Here is a 23,518-nt window from a genome sequence, read left to right as displayed (position 1 = left end):
TTCATTTCTAAGCGCCTTTCAAACCTCTCAAGGTCACTTGACAGTCACAGGATCAGTTTTTCTGTGGATGAGCAGTGGCAGCCACACGCGCCAGCGTTCACTAAAACCGAAGGTAAGTCAAATAGAAATATAGCTAGCTAAGAGATAGCTAATAATAATAATAATAATAATAATAATCAAGGTGAACAAATAATATTGCACAACCCACCGAAGTTTAAATTATCCAATAAATGTTGTTCAACTTCACGATTGTGTCCCACTTGTTGATTCTTCAAAAAAATACAGTAAAGTCTCGTTATATCGATAGTACCGCTTATTACGATGCTATTTCTATGAACGCAAGGAGAAAATTACATGCGCGCAGGATCGGATATATCGATAGTCCGGTTATATCGATATTTTTTCGGACTCCCGAGAATATCGATATAACGAGACTTTACTGTATTTAATTAATATTTAATATCTATGTTTGAAGGCTGAAATGTGGCGGAAGGTTATAAGATTCAAGGGGCCGAATACTTTTGCAAGGCACTGTGTGTGTTGATACAAGTTGAGCATTGATTTGGGCAAGTTAAGACAAGCACAATACAATGAAAACTTAACAGTTTATTGTTATCAAGCTTTAAAAAAAACGTTCACAGCTTCAGGTCTTCAGGCACAAGCCAGAATTATAACGATAAAACTTGGCCCGTTGGAAAATGAGGCCCACTTGCTTTTGCCAACGTGACAACGTGGAGAGGGAGGTGGGGAGGCGAAGAAGAAGAAGAAAAAAAAGAGACAGAGGCAACAACTTGACAGATAGTTCTCAAACAAATAGTGGGAAATATTACACTAATTTCCTTTGCATAATTCTTTCTTTTCTTCTTTCAAGTCAACCACAGCATTTCTGAGTGGATGGTTCACATCATGCAATACAAATTTGGGCTACAAAAGTGACATTGTTCAACGCAAACTTACATCCAAACGGACACCTTTCTTACATCATTACAAAAAAAAAATAATATGTCGAGGCATTGTATTGAGGAGAGTGACAATCAATTGTTAACCTCTGAAGTGCTTTCTTTCCAAAGACCAAAATGGTCCAGTTTGTAGTTACTAAGAATTCACGAAATGTAAACAACAATAAAGGAGGTAAAAGCATTACTTCCAATAAACAAAGTCCATTAAAAAAAAACATTATTTACATACTTTAATGCAAAGATTTTGGCACTTTTTTTTTTGCAAAAGGTTAAAAAATGAACATGATCTTTATTAATTTTTTGAAAATTGTATCAGATATGACCAAATATATGAAGAGATAGAGAAATGGTAACCATTGTAAGGGAATCAATTTGCAAAGTAGAGTGGAACCTCCAAAGCCTGCCGCCCCAAAAGCGGGAACCATTTGGAATGGCGGAAAATACGCCTCCATTAAGTCAGACAATTTTGACTTTGACTTTGAGTCGGGGAGCACCGAAAAGATTTACCGGTAAATGAGTGTTTGGTAAAATGTCATTTTAAAATTCATTTGGCATTACAGTGATCCCTCGGTTTACGAACCCCTTGGTTTACGAACTTTTCGGTTTACGAACGTTAAATGTATGAAAATTTTACCTTGGCGTACAAACTATTTTTTGGGATACACACGGAGCTGCCACAATGAGTGACGTGTCGTTCGCGAACGAGCCCGTTCTCCTAACAAGAAAATGGCAGCCGGCTTGTTTTAGTCCTCTATTCCCCGCCCCCAGTTGTCAGACGACAGAGAGAGAGTGACAAAATGGATAGAAAAACACTGACATTTGGACTTGTTTCAACTTTGATAGTTCAAAGGCAGAGTGTAGACTGCAAGGTTTAAATTCCCATCAATCAGGCTCCACAAATAACCCGCACAAGCCATCTGTACACTCAATGCAAAAAGCTATCCACCCAGCTAAACAGAACACCATTGATGAGGAACTAGGTAAAATGATCGCAGAGAAAGCACCTACAAGGGATCATTCCTCAAGATGGCGAAAGAAGAAGGCTATGTTCGTCATCAAGTGTTGAATGCTGATGAAACCGGCCACTCCATTCCATCAAGCCATCAACGACCATCACAAAAGTAAATAAAACCACTTTATTATACAGTACAGTTTATTTCTTTAATTACAATACCACAGCACATATATTAAACATAAAATAAGGTATATTTTGTGTAGTTTTAAGGCTTAGAAAATTAGAAAATTATGTTTTATGGGGACCTGGGAACGGATTAGTCTCATTTTAATGGTTTCCAATGGGAAAGTTTTAATTTTTGGGATACACACTTTTTTTCACCTTACACTCTGTCTGGGAACCAATTAAATTCATAAACCAGGGTATCACTGTATTTCTTATGTGAAATAAACAAAAGTTGAACTATATTCCACTTTGGAGGCTCCGTTGTTTCCCAAGACAGAATACTGCCAAAAATACAAAAAAAAAGTCTACATCTCAAGTTCCGTTGAGTTGGTCTTAAAAAGACCAAGAAAATGCCGCATGTATAACAAAACCAACTTCAAATACAATCGTGGCTTTTAAAGTATTTCCTCACTTGGCTCATGCTGTGAAAGAAACCATGAATTTATGTTGCTACATTTGACCAGGTCTGCGCAGGTTTTTTAAAAAAATCCAGAAATTGGCTGAAGAAGAGTTCCAATGGAGTAAAAAATGGAAAAGCCTTCATGGATTTTCATGCGATCTTTAGCGTGCTACCGTAGGTTTGCTGCACAACCACCTGCACGTTGTCCACAATGAAGTCAAAGGCCATACTCCACACGGACTCCAGCGATTGCTGCATGATCCTGCTCGCACAAAATCGACAATGCTCCATGTTTTCTGTGCTCAAGAGGAATCTTTTCATTAAAGGACAACCGACACCATTTTTTTTGTTTCGTAACTGACATCAGAAAAACATTTTATAGCATCTAAAATACCCAAAACACGCAGGCTGATATTTTTTCATCAAATGCCAAACACCAATAAAAATGAGATAAAGTGTCCCAAAACGACTTCAAAATAACCTCGGAAATTGCGAGTTTCAGACGGTCCCGCCCACTTGTTCGTGACGTCACGAAATGACGTCCTGCCTTGCTCGAGAATCAAAACAATGGCTTCAGATTTGGAGAAAATGCTTTCTTGTTACACATCCAGTTATGAATATGATTCAAATAGTTCTGAAGAGGAAAGCATACATGTTTGACATCGATTAAAGAAGTCCTTCCGTCTCATTTTGAGGCGTCTGGACTCCAACGTAGCGCCCAGAAAATGGTGCCCAAGCTCCGTTGGAAATGGGCTGATGTGTCTGCTGGGAATTTGTGTCAAGTAGTATCAAATAGTAGTCTTGGTGCTACAAACAACGATTCACCATCGCGTTATTTATGTGTTTTCCTTCTAATTTCGCCATCAACACGGATCAACACGATGTTTTCAAACCAAACAGACTACCCAAAATGCATTGTGTGTCGCCTTCTCGGTCAGGGGCGTTCCCTCGGTGACGTCACGTCAGGAATCGTCACCAACTCGAAAACAAGACTTCCTGAATATTCAGCGCGAGTCATAAAACGTAAAATATAGCTATAGAAGTCATTTGAAGTGATTTTACAAATTATGGACACAACTTGTCCGGGTAGGCGTCGGTTGTCCTTTAATTATGAATCAAACTTACCTCTTCATGTATTTTATGATCAGATCCAGCTTCTCCAGATCTTTGTCTTCGATTAGATCAGTGCAATATTTCACCACCTGTAGGATGTCCTCTTCCATGGGGTCTGACGCAGTTACAATACATTCCTTCATTAATCACTCATTTGACGGACAGTGCAACTTGGTTTACGAACTTAATTGGTTCCCAGACAGAGTGTGTAAGAGCGAAAAGTGTGTATCCCAAAAATTAATTTCCCACAGGAAACCATTAAAATGAGAATAATCCGTTCCCAGGTCCCCATAAAACATAATTTTGCACTTTCTAATTTTGTCAGCCTTAAAACTACACAAAATAGACCTTATTTTATGTATAATAAATGTGCTATGTGTGCATAAAATAGACCTTATTTTATGTATAATAAATGTGCTATGTGTGCATAAAATATACCTTATTTTATGTATAAAAATCTTCTTTCACCATCTTGAGGAATGATTCCTTGTAGGTGATTTCTCTGCGATCATTTTACCTAGTTCCTCATCAATTTTGTTCTGTTTGGCTGGGTTGATAGCTTTTTGCATCAAGTGTACACACGGCTTGTGCGGGTTGTTTGTGGAGCCTGATTGATGGGATATTTTAACCTTGCAGTCTGCACTCTGCTTTTGAACTATCAAAGTTGAAACGAGTCCAAATGTCACTGTTTTCTATCCATTTTGTCACTGTCTCTCTGTCGTCTTCCTGTCTCTTTAATGTTTAAACCACCTCCCTTCACTGCTGCGTTCTTGACCAATCACGTCGCTTTAACCGATGACTGGGGGCGGGGAAGAGAGGACCAAAACAAGCCGGCTGCCATTTTCTTTTAGGAGAACGGCGTCGTTTGTGAACGACACATCGCTCATTGTGGCAGCTCCGTGTGTATCCCAAAAAATAGTTCGTATGCCAAGGTAAAATTTTCATCAATTTAACGTTTGTCAACCGAAAAGTTCGTAAACCAAGGCATCACTGTGTTATTATTATTATTATTATTATCAAAAGAATTGAGATGGAACTGTATACAAAAAAAGTGCATGTCTACCTGTCATGGTGGTCACCCATTCCCGTAAGAGTGTTTTAATATCTGGTAGCTCGGAGGCTCCGGCCAATGCTGGAGGAGGTCGAATGATGCATTTTGGCAAAGGCTCTGAATTGTCCCGGTTGGAAGAGGAAGTGGACGGACCATTTTCAGCCTGTGGAAGTAGCAAGAGGTTACCTACGCTTGTCTGTGACTGCAAAGTGTCCATGACAGCTTTGAAAGGCGCTTAAAATAAAATGTATTATTATAAAATCATTTGAGCATCTACCTTGAAGACATTTCGAGGCTCCTTAAGTTTTGTAAAAGGTGGTGCGGTTTTGGCTGGGCTGCTCATGGGGCGACGGTACTTCTTTTGAGGCGATGGACCCTTTTTGGCAGGGCTTACTGTGTTCTTTCTCTTGTATCGCCGCTTCACTCGCCCGATTCCTACAGACTGCTTCAGCTGCAAAAGTGCATTCTTTTGCTCCACTGCAGGGAAATATGAATAAGAAAATGAAAGTGGAAGGGGGCGGGGGTGAGCATAATAACATATTAATGCAAATAGAAGTTGATCTTACGCATTTTGGTCTGAGGATGGTTATTTGCAGCGCGGTTGTAAGCAGACTTGAGTTCCTCCTGTAGCTCTTTGGGAAGAGCGGCGAAAACTTCGGGGTCAACCTGAGGTCACACATCAGAGTAGAAATATGTCACTTTGTTTTCAAATAAAAGTGTTCTTTAACTCATTCGCTACCAGACCATGTGCAAAAATGTGTCCACTCCAGGGCCAGGGTTTTTGTCATTTTCACTCAAATTCCAGGACCCGCAGAATATTGAGTTTTAGGACTACATAAATATTCAATGCAGCGTAAGAAACCTTAGAGCAGGGGTGTCAAAGTCATTTTTTTCCGCGGGCCACATTGTAGTTATGGTTTCCTCTCGAGGGCCGTTATGAATTTGGGGAACCCATTAGAATGTTTAAATCCCTTCAAATATTACATATAGAGCACACAGCAAATTAATGAATAACTCGTTTTCAAATCTGAAGTCAAGAATAATGACTTTTATTGTGGTTGACATCCAAAAATATGAAATTTTGGCTCAGATTTTAGCAATCATCATGGAATTTAACAAGTTTGATTTGCTTTGGCGGGCCGAAAAAAAATGATGTGGCGGGCCGGATTTAGCCCGCGGGCCTTGACTTTGACACCTGTGCCTTAGACTATCTTCCTTTACCAGAAAAAAAGAGTTAATTTCTAAATTATATGAGGTGCAAGTGGGGGAGGCGGTAAAAAAAAGGCAAATGCTGCCCCCCTGTGGAAGGGAAAAAAAAACCATTACCAGCGGTCTGACCAGGGCTTTATCGGCACCCCCGCTGCACGTCATATTTTCAATTCCCGAATACATTCGTGAATGGCAGTGAATCAACACGGTGTTTTCAGACGAAAAAAAAATGCCCAAAATGCATTGTGTGTCGCTTTGTCGGTCAGGGGCGTTCCCTCCGTGACGTCACGTCAGGAATCATCATCAACTCGAAAACAAGACTTCCTGAATCTTCAGCGCGAGTCTTAAAAGGTAAAATATAGCTATATGTGGTGGAATCTTTGTCAAATGCGCTCAGTAGAAGTCATTTGAAGCCATTTTACAAATTATGGACGCAACTTGTCCGGAGGTGTCGGTTGTCCTTTAAAAGGAGAGATAAAAAAAAAGTTGACTGACGGTACCTGTGAGTAGTTCGGCAGCTCGAAAACAATTCCCGGACTGTCCGGTTGATTTGGAATCTGTAGCAGTAGTGCTGCAGGCGGTGCAGGGGATTTGTTCAGTGCAGGAGGAGGACAAGAAGTGGACGCCAGCCGTGACTTGGGACTCAAAGGTTGTAAGCTACTGTCTTGGCGGGGGGTTGTTTGCTTTCCTTCTCTGCAAGCCCACGATTGCTCCACTTGTAATCTCAACTCTGCGGGGAGGGCTTCCAACACGGATCGATCCACCTTGGATATAATCATAAACAATGGTGTATGTGTGTGTATGGAGAAAAAAAAAACTCAGTTACATTGAATTCCTACCTGTGAAGGTGAAGGGATTTCAATACTGAAGTTGAGTCTTGTTCTGGGATGTTTTGGTGTTTGATTGCATGCTTCATGATCTTGACTTGTTCCTGGAACTGATGCGTTGGGAGACTGAGGATGTTCAAAGGAGCCGGGAGATCCATCTTGGATTTGTGGTGTCTTTTCTTGATGTTTGTTGACATCAGCATCTATGATGTACACGGTACAGCGATACCTCAAGCTTACGAACTTTTTGCTCACGAACATTAAATTCGCGAGCATATAATAACAATAACAACAACAGTAATAATCATAATCGTAAAAATAATAGTAATAATAATAATAATAATAATAATAATAATAATAATAATAGTAATAATAATAGTAATAGCAATAGTAATAGTAATAATAATAATACATTTCATTTCTAAGCGCATTTCAAAATTCTCAAGGTCACTTTATACTAATAATAAATGACAAATGACAAATAATAAATAATAAATTATAATACATTATAATAACAATAAATAATAAATAATAATAGTACATTAACAATAAAAACAACAGTAATTATCATAATAAATAATAAATAATAAATTATAATACATTATAATAACAATAATAAATAATAATAAATAATAAATTATAATACATTATAATAACAATAATAAATAATATATAATAAATAATAGTAGTACATTAACAATAACAACAACAGTAATTATCATAATAATAATATAAAATAATAAATAATAATAATAATAATAAATTATATTTTAAGCGCCTTTCAAAGCTTTCAAGGACACTTTACAGTCACAGACAAGCATAGGTACTATCATAAATAAAATACAATCACAAAATAGAATACAATTAATAAAATATAATTATAAATAGAAACAAGAGAAAGATCTTGGCTGATGAACTAGTTTTGGGTGGTCGAACCAAATCACACAGCGCCACAGTGCGTGCCGGACTAGTTTTTGTCACACCCTTTCTTTGAGTGCAGACGTGGTTTGTTATCGTGTGGAGTACTTTTGCTATTATGGGACCGAAAAAGACCCCACTGCATGCTAGTGTTAAGCCGAAGAGGACACAAAAGAATATTACGGTCAAGCAGAAGAAGGAGATCATCGAAAAAGACAAACGAGGTGTGCGTTTGTGTGACTTAGCATCCCGGTACCAGTACGCTGAATCCACCATTGCTACGTGTGGCTAAGGGAGTTTCTGTGTTATCTAAACAACGGTCTCAGGCAATAGAAGAGGTTGGAAAAACCTCTGCTAATTTGGATTACCGAAAAGCAGCTAGCAGGGGACAGTGTGAGTGAGGGTATTATCGCAGAGAAAGCACGGCAACTTCACTCGGATATCATCAAGAGGCAACTACATCAACGGCCATTACAAAGGTATATAAAACTACTTTATTATACTGTACAGTTTATTTCTTTAATTACAATACAATGGGACATTTATTATACATAAAACAAGGTATATTTTGTGTAGTTTTAAGGCTTAGAAAATTAGAAAATGATGTTTTATGGGCACCAGGGAACGGATTATTCTCATTATAATGGTTTCTTATGGGAAATAAATGTATGGCAGACAAACTTTTCGCCTTCCACACACTATCTGGGAACCAATTAAGTTCGTAAGCAGAGGCATCACTGTACTTTTTTTTTTTTAAGTTTAAAACATGAACCGCGAATACTGTACATCAACTGAAACACAAAGACGCTAACCTTTGCTGTTGGATCCATGACTGACCAACATCTCTTTGATGGAGCGAGTCCGAAGCCCGTTGACATTGTTGTGAGCAGAGTGACTTCCCTCAAGAAGCTGAACCTGGATGCCTAAGCCTCGCAGGTCCTGCACCGGCAACTTCATAGCGTGGAACATCTTGATGACTGTCGCTGCAATCAGCTGCCCGCTGTCGGTGGACTGTGCTAGTAGCACTGTCCTAAACGAAGGATGAGATCGGAAAGAGATGAATGAATATGTGAGAAGGTAACAAAAAGAGTACCGTATACAGTGAGACCTCAACTTACAAACACCTCAACTTACAACCTTTTTGTCCTACAAACGTCAAATTTATGACAATTAAACCTTATAATAAGCACTATTTTCATAATACACACCCACCACGGCTGGCGGAGTGATCTTCGGCGGAAGCACACGACCGAACAGCACCAGAAGTTAAGTTACCAACAGTCCTTATGGAAGGTGAATCTCTTTCCATAAGCCATCAACGACCATCAAAAAGGTCAATAAAACTTTATTTTACAGCACAGTTTAAGGTATGTTAAGGTAAATAGGTATGGTGTGTGTAGTTTTAAGGCTTATTTAGTTAAAGTATATTTTATGGAAACCCAGGAACGGATTATTCCCATTTTAATGGTTTCCTATGGGAATTTTTTTTGAGATACACACTTTTCGCCTTACACACTCTGTCTGGGAACCAATTAAGTTCGTAAGTTGAGGTCTCACTGTATGTCGGTGTGTAAGGTGCACCCAAAGCTCGACATGATACGGAAGGACTTCTTTAATCGATTGCAAACATTTATGCTTTCCTCTTCAGAACTATTTGAATCATATTCAAAGCATCTTCTCCGAATCTGAAACCATTGTTTTGATACTGGAGCACGGCAGTTTGTGGAGGAGTATCCTGGCGTGACGTCACGAACAAGGGGGCGGGGCATTCTGAATCTCGCCATTTCCGAGTGCATTTTGTGGCAGTTTTGGGACACTTGAAGTCATTTTTATTAGTGTTTTGCATTTGACTAAAAATATCAGCCTGCGTGTTTTGGCTATTTTAGATGCTATAAAACGGTTTTCTGATGTCAGTTAGGATACAAAAAAAATGGTGTCGGTTGTCCTTTAAAGCGCAAGATAAATCAACATGCTTTGTATTTTGGACAGCCGCCTTCATTTCAAGCTCATATAACTCCAGGCCCATATAATTTGGAATTAACTATTTTGTTTCTGATGAAATAAGAGCGTCTCAGGTTTCTTACACTGCATTAAATGTTTATGTAGTCCTAAAACTCAATATTCTGTGTGTCCTGGAATTTGAGTGACAATGACAAAAACCCTGGCACTGGAGTGGAGGCAATTTTTGCACATGACCGGCAGTGAATCAGTTAAAATACAGTCACTATATAATAAAATCCACTATATGGGCATGTCTCACTGACTTGGCAAAGTTGTCGCATATGCCATGGCCACCATATTTCGCTGTCTCCTGGGGTGCGCCCTCCTTGCGGACCATGACCTTTAGCGTCACTCTGCGACCTTGCAAGCCAGCTTCATGTAGACGTCGCTGCACCTCCATGGACAGGCTGGACAGAAAAGACTCGGCCTCATCAACCTGAAAAATCAAAAAGTAGAAGACCTGAGTACTGCACACACCATAATTGGCTCATTTCAACAAATCATATCACAGTCATGTTAATGATTTTAAAATGAGAACAAATAAAACAGTAAAACGTACCTTTTTAAAACGTATGTTGTAGTTCATCTCTGCCGACACGGACTTCCTCTCCTTCTCGTAGCGGACAGGTCGGTCATCGAGACCCCTGCAGAAACGGTACAGCGTTTGTCCTGATCGTGGTCCAAACTTTTTCTGTAGCTGAGTGAGAGAAATGTGACGAAGGTCCCCGCATGACTTGACCCCAATAGCCGCCAGCTTTCTGCCCATGACAGGCCCCACACCTGGAAAGAAAATTAAAAAAATAACGCAATTATAATGCTTTATGAAAGCTGGGAGTGAAAGTTATAGAGTGATACCTCGGTTTACAAACCCCTTGGCTTACGAACTCTTCGGTTTACGAACGTTAAATGTATGAAAATTTTACCTTGGCACACAAACTATTTTTCCGGATACACACGGAGCCTACAATGGGTGATGTGTCGTTCGCGAACGAGCCCGTTCTCCTAACAACAAAATGGCAGCCGGCTTGTTTTGGTCCTCTATTCCCCGCCCCCAGTCTTCGGTCAAAGCCACGTGATTGGTTAACAACGCAGCAGTGAGGGGAGGTGGTTTTAACATTAAAGAGACAGGCAGACGTCAGTGAGAGAGTTTCAACTTTGATAGTTCAAAGGCAGAGTGTAGACTGCAAGGTTAAAATATCCCATCAATCAGGCTCCACAAACAACCCACACAAGCCATCTGTACACTTGATGTAAAAAGCTATCAATCCAGCTAAACAGAACACAATTGATGAGGAACTAGATAAAATTATGGCAGAGAAAGCATCTACAAGGGATCATTCCTCAAGATGGTGAAAGAAGAAGTTTACGTTCCTCATCAAGTGTTTAATGCTGAGGAAACCGGCCACTCCATTCCATCAAGCCATCAAAGACCATCACAAATGTAAATAAAAAAACCTTATTATCCAGTAACGTTTATTTCTTTAATTATAATACCATAGCACATTTATGATACATAAAATAAGGTATATTATGTGTAGTTTTAAAGCTTAGAAATTTAGAAAATTCTGTTTTATGCGGACCTGGGAACGGATTATTCTCATTTTAATGTTTTCCTATGGGAAATTAATTTTTGGGATACACACTTTTCGCATTGCACACTCTGTCTGGGAACCAATTAAGTTCGTAAACCAAGGTATCACTGTACATGATGTACTGTACTGTACTGTATATACCCGGTAAGCTGGTGACAGGCAGATCCCTGATAAAATCGTCCACTTCCTCCGACTTTAAGAAGTACTGCCCATCCGGCTTGGCCTTGCGCGTCGAAAGCCTCGCCAACAAGATGTTGGACCCTAAACGGGTTGAGGGGGGGGGAATGAAAGAGTGAATTTAAAATGCTTGCTTCAATTGACACGTGGAAAGATTAAACTCACCCATGCCAATTGAAGCGCAACATCCCGTTTTTAACTTGATGTCCGCTCTGATGGCTTTGGCCAGATATTCTGGGTTGACACCCAACTCGGCTATGAGGGCGGAGGCATCCAGCAGTACTTCATCGCAGCTCAAAGCCTCGATGTCGTGAGTGTAACTGAAACAGACACAAGAAGAACACGTTCACTGTGTACTATGTCGTTTTCCTGACACTCGAGGGGGGCGTCACACGCATACTAATTTCAGCACTGACCTTTCGTGTCTTTTATTATTCTGTCTGTACTTAGTTGGCGGTTGATAGACAATATACAGAATAGAAGTGATCATATTTAAACGTCTCATGCTGTTGCATGCTTAGTTGGCCGAACACAAGGCACACAATGGAAGCACAGAAAATCTGGGGTCTCGCATCAGAAATCTAGCCTTGGGCGGAATTTAGGACTTAACTCCTGCACAAGAGCTCATTAGCCAGGTTACAAATCTATCAGTTCATGGAAAGACAACCCACTAAAATGTCTATGTTCTGTTGGTTTATGGATGTTGGTGCTTGTACAATGGGACTATTGCAATTCACTTCTCCTTGCAGTCCCTCAAAAACCTCTCCACAAACTTCAACTCGTCCAGAATTCTCCAGCCCGGATCATTACCAGAACCTCATCCTTTCACCACATCACCCCCGTTCTCCAAGAGCCCCTCTGGCTCCCGGTCAAATATAGAATTCATTTTAAAATTCTTCTTTATACATTTAAAGCTATGCATAACCTTGCCCCCCATACCCATCTGACCTTCTTCAAATTTCCATTCCCTCTCGTTCCCTCAGATCCTCTTCTTCCCTCCACCTCTGTATGCCCCCCCTGCCCGTCTGAGCACAATGGGGGACAGAGCTTTCAGCTGCTCTGTTTCAGCATTTTCTGTGTAGCTCTCGCTCTTGTTTCTATGTATATCTTTTTTTAATCTATTTATTATTTTATTTATTGTATTCTATTTTGTGATTGTATTTTATTTTATCTAGTACCTTTGCTTGTCTGTGACTGTAAAGTGTCCTTGAGAGCTTAAAATGTAATGTATTAATAATAATATTATTATTACAGTAAAGTCTCGTTATATCGATATCGGATATATCGATAGTCCCGGTTATATCGATACTATTTCTATGCACGCACGGAGAAAATTACATGCAAACAGGGTCGGATATATCGATAGTCCCGGTCATATCGATATTTTTTCGGACTCCCTTGAATAGCGATATAACGAGACTTTACTGTATTATTATTAATGAATAGCTTGGCAGAGGACATGAATGGCGGCATCCCCTGCCGGCAGTAAAAGACAATCTTCGAGCCTTTGTTCAGTGTCCGAACAAACATATCCGACAGTGACAAAAACGGAGTCTTTTATAAAGGCATTATTCTTGTCGAGTACAGATTAAAGACATTTCCATTGTATTCAATGGGCAAAGTTGATTTGAGATTTGAATGCTTTACATTACAAATGTCCCAAGACAAATTTGCAATCCTTTTTCAAGTCGGCACTATACCTTTCAAATGAGAATGAGAAGAGAACTTCTTCTTACCCAGCCAAAGTCTCGTACATGGTGAGGGCCACCTCTTTGTAAGCGTCAAAGTCGTACGGGACAGACTGCAGAGTGGGACACAGCTGTTTGGCTTTACCAAAAAACATCCCGTTCTTCACACCTGCCTGCCTGCGAGTGAGTGAACGCCAACGCAACAGTCAGCCAAGCAGTAAGTGAATTTTGTTCAATAAAATGCACGTCTCACCTTGCAGCATAGCTACAGGATGCAATCTCCGCCATGGAAAGAGCAGCATCTTGATTTATACCATTAGCGTACACTTGTGCGCAGTCTTGTGGAGCGACATCGTGTAAATCCTCAAAGTCTTTGTCTGTGAGGCAACGCAAAATGCCTCTTTTATTAAAATGAAGTGCGTTTTGCAAGGGGATATTTAAACACAGATAACCATTCTCACCATGTGGAGCCAGAGTGTGTTTTCTCTGGTAGTATTGCTGCTCTAGTTGTGGATTGGTTCCTGGTCTTAAAGGCACATGCATCTGCCCACGGTTACTCGTCACAGCTACAGGCTTACCTATGAAAAAAAAATAGTTACAGTGATACCTTGGCTTACCGACTTAATTGGTTGCCAGACAGAATGTGTAAGGCGAAAAATGTGTATCCCCAAAAAAAAATTCCCATAGGAAACCATTAAAATTGGAATAATCCGTTCCTGGGTCCCCATAAAACATAATTTTCTAATTTTCTAAGCCTTAGAACTACACAGAATATACCTTATTTTATGTATAATAAATGTGCTGTGGTATTATAATTAAAGAAATAAACTGCACTGTATAATAAAGTCGTTTTATTTGCCTTTGTGATGGTCGTTGATGGCTTGATGGAATGGAGTGGCCGCTTTCATCAGCATTAAACGTAGCCTTCTTCTTTCACCATCTTGAGGAATGATCCCTTGTAGGTGCTTTCTATGTGATAATTTTACCTAGTTCCTCATCAATTGTGTTCTGTTTAGCTGGGTTGATAGCTTTTTGCATCAAGTGTACAGATGGCTTGGTGCGGGTTATTTGTGGAGCCTGATTGATGGGATATTTTAACCTTGCAGTCTACACCCTGCCTTTGAACTACCAAAGTTGAAACGAGTCCAAATTTTAGTGTTTTCTATCCATTTGCTCTGTGTCTCTCTGTCGTCTGCCTGCAAAATGGTTGGAAAAAAAATCAGCATAAGGGATAGAAGATCAAATACTTTTTTGTTGTCGTCGACTATAATCCGGGGAGAGGTAAAACATTCTCCAATGTACAGCGGTTCCCAACTTTTCAGCACCGGGCCGGTGGCTTTAATGTCAAAGTACATTTTTACCGACTGGCACAGAAACAAATCAAAAGTCTCACCTTTAAGTTCAGGTCGATGGCGGATCCCAACCGAGACAAAGAAACAATCCATATCCACATGGAGGATGCAAGATTTCACTGCCGAATGTGTCTGCGTATCTGACAAATGAAAAAAAAAACAAAAGTAAGTCCCGTATTTTCCAGTGTATAAGGTGCATCGGAGGTGCACCGCAAAAGAATGGTATAATTTCTAACGTTTTCCAATACATAGGGCGCACCGGACTATAAAGGGTACCTTAATGAATAAAAAGGTTTTCTACATATAATCTATAAATATATAAAAGTTTTCCAAATATAAGGCGCGTCAGTAGAGGCTGGGGTTATGCAATACTTCTTCGGATGCTAGCTAAACTGAAAGCTGTGATGGACAGCCTCTCATATCCCCTTCTGACAGCACTGGGTAGCTCCTTCAGCCAGAGACTGTTACACTCGCGCTGCAAGAAGGAGAGGTACCGCCGCTGGTTCCTACCGACTGCTGTAAGGCTTCGCAATACTCAATAATCACGTGAAAAAAAAAAACTAGACACTTGCTTAGAATATCTTGTTTTTCTATCCTTTCACCCTCTCCCTTCTAATCGCCGCTGTGGACGGCAAATTTCCCCATTGTGAGACAAATAAAGTTTTTCTGATTCTGATTACTTCACATAAAAGGCACATTTGAAGAAAATCAAAGCTTTTGGGTGCTCCATATACACCGGAAAATACGTTATTTCCAATTGAACATAAACTGTTGGCTTTTTCTTCTACCTTGACTTTCAAAAGTACGCTGCTCCACCAATTTCCGAAGTCGTTCTTTGCCCGGAAAGGAGGCAGCGCCAGTCGCCTTTCGCTTGCTGTGCAGTTCGTTGACATACTCGGAGAAGCCTGTCCTCCATGTGGAAATCTGATGTAAACGCGAGTGAGCATAATACTCTGAAATTAGGCCGCCCGTCTGCGCCGAAAGTTCAGTCGCAGGCTTTGACGTCGCCGCCGCCACGCTGGGATGAGGTCCGGTAGACCGAGATACCGCCGCGTTGGGATGAGGTTGGACCGTTGAGTTGCTTTCCGAGGCGGGATGAGATGAAAAGGCATTATGGTGACTTCCGTTCAGGCGCACGGGGATGTGTGAATGAGATGTCGGGGAAAGAGGACTTTTGTCTGGGTTTGAGTAAGCTTGACAGGATGTCTGTTGCGGTAATTGAAGGGCATCTTTTGAACATGATTCCTCAAAATCAACAGATAAGCGGTCGGGCTGTTTCGGAGGACTGTTGGGGAACTCATACGGGTCCAGTTTGTTCACGCAAGTGTTTTTGCTTTTGGAGTTTACCATTCTGCATTCGCTCGAGTCCTTGGGAAACAAAAGTTTGTGTGGAACAAGGTCCTTTGACTTTAAGGCACCGTTCAATGGATGAGCGTGTCCATTTGTGAGCGGGGAAGGGGTTTTCATGCATTCTGCTATCAAGTCTGCTGCTGAGGTGTGCAACGATCCATTCCTGCAAGTTAGTCACAAATTCAAATGATGACGAGGAAAACCAAATAAATAAGATTAATAATACATTTCATTTCTAAGCGCCTTTCTAAACTCTCAAGTTCACTTTTCAGTCACAGTTTCACTCAGCCAGCGTTCACTCAACCGGGAATAACTCAAATAGATCGAAAGCTAGCTAGATAGCTAATAGATAGCTTGCGAGATATTTAATAGATAGCTAGCTAATATTCCACAGACCACTTTGTCTGTGTAGGCTCTCAGGACGTACAGGAGTGGTCCATCGAGGAAAAGGTTTCTTCGGCCGTCATCTGTACTTCTTTGAAGGTGTCGGACGTTTCGCTCCTCATCCAAAGAGCTTCGTCAGCGAACTAAAGTGCTGGTAACTCTGCCCCTATATCCCTAGTGGAAAGACGTGGCGGTGCCAGAGCTATGCTCTGATAGGTCCATAAGTTTGGGGGAGCAGTGCACCACTCCCTGAATACGTCTTTTGTTCGATCTGATTACCTGTAATGTTCTATCACTGGCTCTGATTTCACCTCATTAGCATGACTAAGCTTACGTGGTAATGACAGCCAAGCAAATGTTTTGTTGTTAGAAGAACGGGCTCGTTCGCGAACAACATATCACTCATTGAGGCAGCTCCGTGTGTATCCCGAAAAAAAGTTCATATGCCAAGGTAAAATTTTCATAAATGTAACGTTCGTAAACCGCAACGTTCGTAAGTCAAGGGCTTCGTAAACCGAGGTATCACTGTAGTCCCAATACTCCAATAAAATGTGAAGACTGATGAAAGACATACTTACACTCTTATTTCACCTTCCTTGTGTCTCTGGTGTGTACTGCAGGAAATCTGAGGTTCAGGTCGGTCCGCACTTTGTGCCTGGAGAACATGAGGTGATAGCACTCCAGATTGCGGGTGCTTTAAGGGACTTGATTTAAATAACGGGCTATGGGAATTGAAATTGCTGCAGTGTCTCAGTTGGACACTAAAGTGGCTGTGCTCAAGGTTCGAGGGAGAAGATGCCGAGGGGCTAAAATGTGGGTGGGGTGAGTGACTCTTCTGCTGGGAGTCTTGTTGTTTGTGCGAGGGGTAACTGGAGTTCAAAGTCCCTTGATTTGGAACACTGCGATGACTGTGACTAGGTCCAGCGATGTTCGGGCTCTCACACTGCTTTGTAGCTGGAAAGAGGGGTCCTTTGTATTTAGCGTAAAGTTGGTAGTGCAAGTAAGGAAGGAGATGTCCAGCTCGAATGCTTTTTTTGGGGGAAAAAAAGAACCAGGCTAATAGATTGATCTTCACATGTTCTGATGATGTGTAGACTCGGGATAAACTCACCTGTCAGTGATCCACCCAGGCTTGATGACCTTTTCCCCTTTCAGCTCCTGGATTTTGTTGTTTGGCAAATTGTTGGCAATGATGTGAGTGGTCTTGGAGCGGGAATAGTAGGTGTGGAATTGGCCGCCATGTAACATCATCAGCCGACGGAGCTCATCTGCGCTCGGTTCTGCCCACCAAAGACAACATGACTATTATAATACATCAGAAAACCATTTTATCATAATAATAATAATAATACATTTCATTTTTAAGTGCCTTTCAAAACTCTCAAGGTCACTTTACAGTCACAGGATGTTTTTTTTTCTGTGGATGAGCAGCAGCAACCAAACGCGCCAGCGTTCACTCAACCCGGAAGTAACTCAAATAGATAGAAAACTAGCTAGTTAGCTAATAGATAGCCAACAGATAGCCAGATCGTCAACAGCCAGCCGGACAGAAAGCCAGCTAGCTAATGGATAGCTAATAAATAGTACAAACAGGACTGATGAGGATGAGGCTGGATAGCTTTTAGCTATCTAGCTGGCTAGCTCTTATAGCATCTAAAATACCCAAAACACGCAGACTGATATTTTTAGTCAAATACAAAACACCAATAAAAATGACTTAAAGCGCAGGTGTCAAAGTCAAGGCGCGCGGGCCAAATCCGGCCCGCCACATCATTTTTTTCGGCCCGCGAAAGCAAATCAAACTTGTTAAATTCCATGATGATTGCTAAAATCTGAGCCAAAATGTCATATTTTTGGATGTCAACCACAATAAAAGTCATTATTCTTGACTTCAGATTTGAAAACCAGTTATTCATTAATTTGCTGTGTACTCTATATGGAATATTTGAAGGGATTTAAACATTCTAATGGGTTCCCCAAATTCATAACGGCCCTCGAGAAGAAACCATAACTACAATGTGGCCCGCGGCAAAAAATGACTTTGACACCCTTGACTTAACGTGTCCCAAAACTGCCACAAAATGCACTCAGAAATGGCGAGATTCAGAAAGTCCCGCCCCCTTGTTCGTGACGTCACTATTGGTCACACACTGCCTTGCTCCAGAATCAAAACAATGGCTTCAAAGAGTTCAGATTGGGAGAAGATGCTTTCTTGTTACTCATCCGGTTATGAATATGATTCGAATAGTTCCGAAGAGGAAAGCATAAATGTTTGCAATCGATTAAAGAAGTCCTTCCGTATCAATTCGAGCCGTCTGGACTCCAATGTAGCGTCCCAGAAAATGCACAAGATGGCGTACAAGCTCCGTTGGAAATGGGCTGATTTGTCTGCTGGGAATTTGTGTCAACTAGTATGAAATAGTAGTCTTGGTGCTACAAACAACGATTCACCATCGCGTTATTTATGTGTTTTCCTTCTAATTTCGCGCTCAACGCGGTGTTTACAGGTGAAAAAAAGGGCCCAAAATGCATTGTGTGTCGCTTTCTCGGTCAGGGGCGTTCCTAATGTGACGTCACGTCAGGAATCGTCATCAACTCGAAAACAAGACTTCCGGAATATTCAGAGCGAGTCTTAAAAGGTAAAATATAGCTACATGCCGTGGCAAACTCATCTTTCCATAACGTTTTCAGAACAGAGTTTTTAGAACTGTTTCTTATGAATAAAGTTTGTCCAAGGGCATTTCGTGACAGTCATTTTATATCTGTCATACAATTGAGATGGCGAATGTCACCTGTGTAGCCGTTAACATAGATGGCCACTCCGGAAAAAATGTTGGAAGAGTTGTCTTTCTGTTTTTCCCGAGGAGCGTCGCTTTTGAACTGCTCCTCCAACTTTGACACCTTGGCGGCCATGTAGCCACCCTGCAAAAAAAAAAACGGGAAGGAGTGAGAATACTGTCGGGAGATTCGTCCATGATAAGACATATTACCTTCGTTGGGATTGATAACAGAAACACACAAAGCACACATTGTGTGTCAACAACCAACAAACCTTGTGAAATTGAATATCAACTATAATCTCTACGGATTAATTTTAGGTGTGTGAATTTTGCTTTTTGAAGGATTTTGGGGGACTTAACGTGCCATTGCAAAGTTGCAAAGAGTGATCTATATTCCAGCTTCTCAATACCAGATGGCCAATTAATCAATAAGTCAGCATTAAACAAACAAACACACAAAATAGTTGCAAGTCAGCTGTTACTTCATCATAATACAGTGATACCTTGGCTTACGAATTTAATTGGTTCCCACACAGAGTGTGTAAAGCGAAAAGTGTGTATCCCAAAAATTAATTTCCAATAGGAAACCATTAAAATGAGAATAATCCGTTCCCAGGTCCCCATAAAACATCATTTTCAAATTTTCTAAGCCTTAAAACTACACAAAATATACCTTATTTTATTTTTAATAAATGTCCTGTGGTATTATAATTAAAGAAATAAACGGTACTGTATAATAAAGTGGTTTTATTTACCTTTGTGATGGTCGATGGCTTCATCAGCATTAAACACTTGATGAGGAACGTAGCCTTCTTCTTTCATCAACTTGAGGAATGATCCCTTGTAGGTGCTTTCTCTGCGCTAATTTTACCTAGTTCCTCATCACTTGTGTTCTGTTTAGCTGGGTTGATAGCTTTTTGCATCAAGTGTAAAGATGGCTTGTGCGGGTTGTTTGTGGAGCCTGATTGATGGGATATTTTAACCTTGCAGTCTACACTCTGCCTTTGAACTATCAAAGTTGAAACTCTCGCTGTCGTCTGCCTGTCTCTTTAATGTTTAAACCACCTCCCTTCACTGCTGCGTTCTTGACCAATCATGTGGCTTTAACCGAATACTGGGGGCGGGGGAATACAGGACAAAAACAGTCGGCTGCCATTTTGTTGTTAGAAGAACGGGCTCGTTCGCGAACGACACATCACTCATTGAGGCAGCTCCGCGTACGACAAAAGTTTGTATGCCAAGGTAAAGTTCGTATGCCAAGGTAAAACTTTCATAAATTCAACGTTCCATGCTTACAAAGCATGATGCATGAAGTTGAATTTTGATTCTATTTTTGGTTTTATTTGGAAAAATAATAATAATAATAAAATAAAACAAGAATACATTCAACTTGTATGCAAGTTAACACTTTTACAAGGTGCTCACCCTCTCCGCCCAACCATTGTCCCCACTGGCATTGGCTTTCTTCTTGGTCCACACATCTCGACTCATACTGAGCTACCTGAAAACACAAATTGAAACGTCAAAAGTGAGAAGGGGGCGGGTTAAATTAACGCCATATTCAAGGACAACCGACACCTTCCCGGACAAGTTGTGTCCATAATTTGTAAAAAATCACTTCAAATGACTTCTACTGGGCGTATTTTACAAAGATTCCACCGCATATTGCTATATTTTACGTTTTAAGACTCACACTGAATGTTCAGGAAGTCTCGTTTTCGAGTTGATGACAATGCCCTAAGTGACGTCACAGAGGGAACGCCCCTGACCGAGAAAGCGAGACACAATGCATTTTGGGTACTTTGTTTGCTCTGAAAATTTCGTGTTGATGGTGAAATTAGAAGGGAAACACAAATAACGCGATGGTGAATCGTTGTGTGTTACACCGAGCAACTATTTGATACTAGTTGACACAAATTTCCAGCAGACAAATCAGCCCATTTCCAACGGAGCTTGGGCGCCACCTTCTGCCTTTTCTGGGTGCTACATTGCTGTCCTTGACGGCTCCAATTGACATGTGAGGACTCCTTTAATCGATTGCAAACATGTGTCCTTTCCTCTTCAGAACTATTTGAATCATATTCATAACTGGATGAATAACAACATCTTCTCCGAATCTGAAGCAATTGTTTTGATTCTCGAGCAAGGCAAGACGTCATGGCGTGACGTCACAAACACGTGGGCGGGACCTTCTGAAACTCGCCATTTCCGAGGTCATTCAAGTAGTTTTGGGACACTTTATCTCATTTTTATTGGTGTTTTGCATTGGACTAAAATATCAATCTGCGTGTTTTGGGTATTTTAGATGCTATAAAACGTTTTTCTGATGTTAGTTAGGAAACAAAAAAAATGGTGTCAGTTGTCCTTTCAGTGTTTTCCATTATTGTTTTTTTATTTTGCATGTTTTCGTTTTGTGTCTATATATACGATTAATTTTCTGTGTTTGAATAAAGCGATAGACAGTCAGGTTGTTCCAACTAACAAACAAATTCGGGGAACTCAGTCGTATGGAGAAGATACTCAATGAATGTTTGTTGTTAATAAAGTCTTGGAAATATTCAAACAAGTCAGTCTTAACAACGGCACTGCACAAGATTTGCGTACTGCTCGAGAGGCATGTCTGGACACGTCCGCAGCTCACATGAACTTATTAGACGAAAAGCAAACCCTGGCGAACACTTTGTTAGCTAACATTAGCCTAGCTACGATATTACAGCTGGCAACTCGCAGAGTTCACGTCAGTTCAAGGCGAAATATTCAAAGAGAGCGTTGAACAAATGGCTCGGGGGCGCGTTGCCGCCGCAGAATAAACACAACAAGCAAAAACAAGTCGCTGTTGACCACACCGCGCGTTGTATACAAACGCGGCCATGTGACAAACATGGCATGTCGTGCTCCTTTTGTGCTGTCAAAATGAGCTGTTGTTAGCCACAAGGCAGACTTACCACCGCATATGAAGCTGCACACGAGCTCGATCGTCAAACCTGCGGAGATTCTCTCAGACCGCTTCTTGCTGTCCGCGTTCTCCTTAAATAACCTTACTTAGTCACGGCGACATCTCGGGTACTTGAACACGTTCTACATCTCCCTCAGCTCTCCATTGCTACCGCTTCTCCGATGATCCCTTTTGCTTTCCATTCTATCTGCGGTCTGCACTGTAAAAAAACGCATTCAATGCAAACTTCCGGTATGTTTTCAAAATAAAAAGGAGTGAAAGGAACGAATCCTAATGTATCTTATTGTTGGATATGTTTGGCAACAAAAGAAAGTCGTTGTTTTCCACGCTAGCTGTTGTCTCACTCGATCTGGCTTGTCCCCCATTCACCTAAATTAACTCTTGGGGCATAAAAGCAAAACGAATAACGTATACGAACGATACAGTCACGTGTATGAACATGTGACTTTTGAACAGCCCAAATGCTTAGTTGCTGACACCCATCGTCTTCTTTTCCTTGCGACTTTTCCCTTCATCGTAGTGTTTAAAAAGTCGGCATAGTTAGCCTGTGTTTGCACGCAATTCTCTCGCTTGCAGACAGTCGATGGGATTTTTTTTTGTTGTCCTCATATGAACCCACTAGCGTCGCAGAGGCCGGAAGGGACAACTACACCCAGGAACAAACAGTACATACCGTACATAATTCATAAACATGTGGATCAAACAAGAATTATCTGCAGTGCGCGCGTTCGAGGATTAGGAAGCGTTGCCCTATATGGCACGTGAGCGTCCTCATTGGATCTTCACTGTTGCCATGGCAGCAGACATGGATGCTGAAGTGTCATACGCCTACATTTTTTTTTACAAACAGCAGGAAGTACAGATGATAGAGACCGGCGTGCGCGCCCCTCCACATTTATGTAATAATGTCGACTTGTCTACTACAGTAATACCTCGCTTTACGAACCCCTTGATTTACAAACTTTTCAGTTACATGTCCCTTGAAAACAGATTATATGCAGCGTCATCTCCTTCACAATGTGCTCTCCTTCATCTTCAAAGCGTCCTTCTATTTTGGATGAAATACCACGTAAGTATATGTTGTAACTATTTTATGAGCTATTCAGAAGAGGTTTACCTTGATACTGAAATGCATAAAGTAACACTAACTTGTGTATTTACCGAGAAATATTAAAAATAAGTAGTATCCCGAATTTGGAACATTTGGCGTGCTAACGCTATTTTCATGATGATATTGTTGATCTTGACTCGGTACCAGATGCGAATAATTGTAAGTGAATGGTGTGTTTTCCACTAATAGCTGTACCTCATAGCTTTGCATTCTCAATATGATTATTGAAACGGAAGTCCATGTTTTTTTTTCTTCCTAAAATACGCATGTACTGTATATCTTTCCAGATCCTGATGAGAATGAACTAGATGACCATGTTGATGAAGACATTTTGGCATCTGACACAGTCGTTCGTGACTGTTGCAATGATGAACTTCGATCACCATTCAAATACTTGCGGGCTGATCAACTACGTGTTTCATGCGCTATCATCCAGGAAATCACTCAAATGGTGGAAATGCCTGTTCTGG

General features: G+C 40.8%; 1 protein-coding gene across 1 annotated transcript; it reads right to left on the bottom strand.

Moving 5' to 3' along the window:
- Positions 1 to 591: 591 nt before the first annotated feature.
- rev1 (REV1 DNA directed polymerase) lies at positions 592 to 22,227 on the bottom strand. The gene is made up of 22 exons (XM_089002941.1): positions 21,927 to 22,227; positions 20,407 to 20,482; positions 18,994 to 19,123; positions 17,313 to 17,481; positions 16,780 to 17,229; positions 15,256 to 15,980; positions 14,509 to 14,607; positions 13,577 to 13,693; positions 13,369 to 13,492; positions 13,164 to 13,292; positions 11,593 to 11,747; positions 11,392 to 11,511; positions 10,218 to 10,438; positions 9,922 to 10,094; positions 8,470 to 8,687; positions 6,752 to 6,942; positions 6,413 to 6,676; positions 5,270 to 5,369; positions 4,981 to 5,180; positions 4,716 to 4,866; positions 3,665 to 3,767; positions 592 to 2,801 (listed from the first exon to the last, which is right to left on the bottom strand). The coding sequence occupies exons 2-22, from the start codon at positions 20,470 to 20,472 to the stop codon at positions 2,690 to 2,692; spliced, it is 4,017 nt and encodes a 1,338-aa protein (XP_088859067.1). The 5' UTR covers positions 20,473 to 20,482; positions 21,927 to 22,227; the 3' UTR covers positions 592 to 2,689.
- Positions 22,228 to 23,518: the final 1,291 nt, after the last annotated feature.

Source organism: Hippocampus bargibanti, linkage group LG08 (genome assembly GCF_051943395.1).
Source record: "Hippocampus bargibanti isolate YZ-2025 linkage group LG08, ASM5194339v1, whole genome shotgun sequence".
NCBI lineage: Eukaryota > Metazoa > Chordata > Actinopteri > Syngnathiformes > Syngnathidae > Hippocampus > Hippocampus bargibanti.
This window is presented reverse-complemented; position numbering and strand designations above follow the sequence as displayed.